Source organism: Austrofundulus limnaeus, unplaced genomic scaffold, assembly GCF_001266775.1.
Source record: "Austrofundulus limnaeus strain Quisiro unplaced genomic scaffold, Austrofundulus_limnaeus-1.0 Scaffold463, whole genome shotgun sequence".
Taxonomy (NCBI): Eukaryota; Metazoa; Chordata; class Actinopteri; order Cyprinodontiformes; family Rivulidae; genus Austrofundulus; species Austrofundulus limnaeus.
The window spans coordinates 189295-194503 of NW_013952865.1; the positions used below are offsets into that span (position 1 = coordinate 189295).

Consider the following 5209-nt stretch of genomic DNA (forward strand, 5'->3'; position numbering starts at 1 on the left):
ATATAAATTAATGTTTTTAACTCTTAATTGTAAAAAAAAATCTGTGTTTGTTTTAATATTTATGGAAGTTCTAAGGTAGGGGAATTGAAAAAGGAAAAACCTGGGTACTCAAGAGGATAAAACTGTTGGGGGGGGGGCACTAGGGTGGCCAGTTTTTTTTTCAGGGTGGGCCATGGCCCCCCCTGCCACCCCCCCTGCTGGCACCCCTGGACAGAAGTTTCTCACAGGTCTGCGCCAAGTATTGTGTGAAAGATTAGAACTTTGTGGAGATGTTTATGAAGAAAAGAGGGCAAAATAAACATTATTTTGCTTTGACTTCTCTGAGCAGTTATGGAATAAGTTCTAACTGGGGGCAGTGCATGACACAGGGTCTAAGCAGGTGGTATGAAAAAAACTACGTAAATTTTGTCACACACACGTAAGCAAGTCGTGAGATGTGAGAATGACCCTTCTCAATGGTTATAAATCAAAGTTAAATCTGCTTTTAGTTTCTCAGTATTCACTTGATCTTCAGTTGAGCATTGTTGTGCTTCTTGCCCATACATGTCAACCTCTTCGAATATTTACCTGTATAAAAAGCCTAAAAAATCCGTAAATTTTGCAAAAAAAATGCGTACAAGTCACCCGCGGGGGGTGGGGGGGGGTGTCTGTTGGCTGCGGACATGACAGCGCCTGCTGCGAAGCAGGAGGAAAGGACAGCAGAAAAAGTTCAAAACTTATTTTTAGCTGCAGAACAGGTTGGAAGATGGCTGTATGATGTTATTTATTGTTTTGTAAATCATCCTGCAGGCTCTGACATGTTAGATAAATTTGAAAATGAAGTTTTGAAAAAATCTGTAAGACTTGAAAAAATCTGTGAGACAGCTCTATAAGTCCATATATCTGTAAAATGACGTCAAATCCTTATAACTTAGGGACAATGCGTACAAGCTGACATGTATGCATGTTTCCATTCCTCCATCTGCCTTATTATTCTTGGAAGTTTTTTGCTGCCACATAGCGTTTTGTTTAGTTTAATAAAGCTTAGTTTTATTCTTTTTCTTTTTGAGCTCCTTGGGTCAGTCTGCATTCTTGGATCCAACTTATTACAAACTGTGACAAACTCCTTATATAACAGATTTATATCAGTTTTGTGACTCACCTGTGTTCCATGTGTTGTTACAGGAGGCCCAAGGCAGATCCAAGGTGAAGGAGTTAAACAGGAAGAAGATGGCCCAGGCTAACACAACAATGTAGTAGACGTTTAGGAGAGCAACAATAACCTGGGTGGCATAACCCACCCCTGGTACATAAAGGGAAGGAAAAAAGAAAGAGAGAAAGGTCAACTATAAAAGATTATTTATTGTGTGCAGAAGAGTTTTCTGATTAGATTCATTCACTTCAGTCACCTGAAGCATAGATCTTTGTATTTCATTTAAAATGATTCTCAGAAACAAATATTTTGTTCTGGTTAAAACTTTGATTTGGCTCCTCTGCAGGTTTCTCCTTCTGAATGCTGACTCACTAGAAAGCAGAATGTTACTAAAAATTTTCCATGCACGTGGCTTCCCAGTGATTACATCTAAATGTGTCACAGAAATAAAGACTGCCAGGATCACACATACCTCATCATGCTGCACACTTACAAACTCATTGCACAGACATGTCTGAAATTCCTCTCTAAACCCACAATATTGCACAAACGCGTTTAGCTATGTTTCCACGATTGTCCATAATCCCTTGAGAAGAAGCAGTTCATTATTTCTTAATAAAATTCACTTCATGATAAAAAGAAATCACACAGCATCACAACGTAACCTTATACTAAAAACAATACATTTTTGTTGTAAAAGTTTTACCTTCAAACAATGGACAAACTTTCCTCCAGCAAGTGATTCCACCCTCACTGGTGTACTGACCCAAAGCTGTCTCCAGGAAGAAGACCGGGATCCCACAAGCAAACAAGAAGATGAGGTATGGGATGAAAAAGGCACCTGTACAGCCAAAAAATGCTGAGAATCACACTAAAGCAAGAAATTGTCTTTAATTTAAAATTTTAACTTACTTGAAAAAAATACAAGCGTGTTAGTATGAAACGTTGACATTTCAATAAAGCTTTTTGTCCATCCATCCATCCATCCATCCATCCATCCATCCATCCATCCATCCATCCATCCATCCATCCATCCATCCATCCATCCATCCATCCATCCACGGGGGTCACTGGTGCCCCATATCCAGCAGTCACAGTGCGAGGTGCGGGGTACACCCTGGACAGGTCTCCAGTCCATCACAGGGCCACACATAGAGACAAACGAGACAAACGAGACAAACAACCATCCACTCTCTCACCTAGGGACAATTTAGAGTTATCAAATAACCTAACAGTCATGTTTTTGGTCTGTGGGAGGAAGCCGGAATACCCAGAGAGAACCCACACATGCACACTGAGAACTTGTAAACTCTACCCAGAAAGGTCCCCGGACCTGGGGCCTCATGTATCAACGGTGCGTACGCACAAAAACCTTGCGTACGTCATTATCCACGCAAAACTCTGGATGTATCAAAACTCAACTGAACGTGGAAATGTGCGCTGCACCACGCCAACTCCAGGGCTGGTGTCACACGTTTCTGTGGTTCTGGTTCTGTTGGAGACACTTAGAGGTGATTCTGAGAAACTGTTCATGATGTGAAAATGATTGTTGTTCACACCAGACACACATGATTAACAATTATTACATCCACATGATTAACAATTATTACATCCTCATGGACGCAGTTAAATAAAGGACATGCAAAGTTGTGCCAAAAATACATTTAACAGGAACAGATTCAGACTTACTGGAGGATATAATAAATAGTGAAACACACAGAGCTTTTATTTATAAACAGATATAATTTTCTGATGACAAGTGGCTCATCAGCTGTTTTGAGGAAAAAAAATCATTTTTCATGTGAACTCTACTGAGACGCAGAGACTTGTTTCTTAATATCAGCTATATAAACTAAGATCTATGTTCTACCAAACATTTAAGTTCCTCTGTATTTACAGTAATTATGTTAACTAACTCGTGTGCAAAGTTAATATTTTCAGACTCAGAATGGATGGATGAGCCGGTTGCGCAACACAGCAGCGTGCACACAACTCACTCGTTCTTTGCGTGATAAACATATTTTATTTCCTATTTTTACTTAGGTTTGTTTTTCACACTCACATTATATTAAATTCATTATTTTTATGACATTAGAAATCATTTCTGATCACAGGGATCAAACGTGTCCTTCACACATGCAGGAAGTAATTTTCATCTGTTTAACATGTTAATGAAGACGTGTCAGGGGAGGAGTCTTTCCTGCGCTCAGTTCCACGTTAATTGTGATGTACAAAAGAAATGTGCGTGGATTCAGACGTACGCACAGTTTGATACATCTGGATGTTTTTGTGCATACGCCGTTTTCTGGATTTGACCATACGTCAGGTTTCAGTAAGAAATCCACACAAGTCTTTGTACATGAGGCCCCTGGATTTGTTCTATACTTAGATCTGTCTTAATATATTTGATCAATTGACTGTTCTGATTTGTTTTTTTCATCACAGATTGTTCACTTTAAAGTGTGATAAATCCACACAATCCATTTTTGGAGTTGCCTAAATGCTCCAAAATGTTTGCAAATACTCTTCTCATTCCGCAAATGTTCTTATGAACGTCAAAACAAGTTTCAAAAACCTATTCCTCTGTCACTAAGTTTTTTTTAGAACCTATGGTTTTCTTTCTAAACACCCTCAAACTTCCATTGAGTCTTGAAGCCTGCGAGGGGACATGGGGGGATTTTTTTCTTTTGCGTTCCCACGCACTACTTTTGCGTTACCTCGCAATATTGTTTTGCATTCCCACACAAAAAATTGTTTTGTATATGAGCTGAATTAAATCAGACTTTTATTTTGAAATATCCAGTTACCAAAAACAGGATGTGTCACCACAAGTTCCTGAAATTGACATTGATGTTGTGTGGCTGCACTGTGTTAAAATATCAACATGTGACATACTTCCATGTGTGGCTGTGTGATATATTCATTCTGAAGCAGAATTAAAGTAGTAGACTAACTCGCTAATGGAGAGTAGGTGAATTTGTTAATAAACTGGCAGGCACAAAGTGTTAAAGGACTTTTGCGAGGGAACACAAAAAGAAAAAAAATCCCCCATGTCCCCTCGCGGGCTCCGTAAGTCTGAGCTCAAATATTGAAAGCTCAAGGCCTTTTTTAATTTTGCCAGATCTTCCACATTAAACATTGTAGAAAAATGTAAATGTACATATTTACATGTATTTTTCAACATGACTTATAGTTTTCACACAGTGACTGTCTGAGACTTGCTTTCTTCTCTGTATTTTTCTCTTGTCTGGTTTTAGGACTGCTTTTTTTACTTTTTCAAAAAGTATAACCAATTTTGTGTGTTCGAATGTTGGGCAGTACCTGCACTGGCACACTTCCAAATTTCTTTGAAAACTTTCTAGCTTAACAAACTATTGCAGCTTTTCTTACTGAGTTTTAAATATAAGTGGAAAAAACTGCTAAATAAACAGCACTTACCTCCTCCATTTTTATAACACAGGTAGGGAAAACGCCAGACATTTCCAAGACCGATAATTTCTCCAGCTACTGACAGAACAAACTCTATCTTGTTGCTCCACTGACCCCTGTCAGTCATCTTCTCCTCGATGTTCGGCGTGATGTCCAGAGGCCTGCTGTGCCCGTTGGAAGGCTCCACCTTGGGCATGTTCTCTACATCTCCCGTGTGACCTAAGAGTTAGAAGGTGACATGACCAAAAAGTGGAAAAAAAACATGTTGAGAAGAGAATAATTAGAACATGACAAAGGTGCAGTTTGTATGATTAGGACTGACAGAAATAAAATCTGTTTTAATATTAAAAGCAACCACTAAGTGTTTGAATTTCCCACCACAGTTTTCTTGGAATTTGGTCAGTAAGACCTAAAATATTATCATCAGTATTTACTGTATATATTATATTCAGATTTAAAGTGTTGCTTTATGTGCATTTACATCCAGCTTCACTCTTCTGTGATTCTAATTTATATTATATACAGCGGGTAAAATAAGTATTGAACACGTCACCATTTTTTCTCAGTAAATATATTACTAGAGGTGCTAATGACATGAAATTTTCACCAGATGTTGGTAACAACCCAAGTGATCCATACATACAAAGA

The 5209-nt window shown here is 38.5% G+C and overlaps 1 protein-coding gene across 4 annotated transcripts in view; it reads right to left on the reverse strand.

Moving 5' to 3' along the window:
- slc6a13 (solute carrier family 6 member 13) overlaps positions 1–5209 on the reverse strand; it is a 44367-nt gene that overhangs the window by 19009 nt on the left and 20149 nt on the right. For 2 of the 4 annotated variants that reach the window (XM_014025245.1, XM_014025248.1), the window contains exons 2-4: positions 4571–4780; positions 1839–1973; positions 1142–1282 (exon numbers count right to left, since the gene is read on the reverse strand). In XM_014025245.1, the coding sequence (XP_013880699.1) occupies positions 1142–1282; positions 1839–1973; positions 4571–4780 (486 nt within the window). Of the gene's footprint in view, positions 1–1141; positions 1283–1838; positions 1974–2044; positions 2127–4570; positions 4781–5209 lie in introns of those variants that run through there. The other 2 variants (XM_014025246.1, XM_014025247.1) reach the window with 2 other exon arrangements.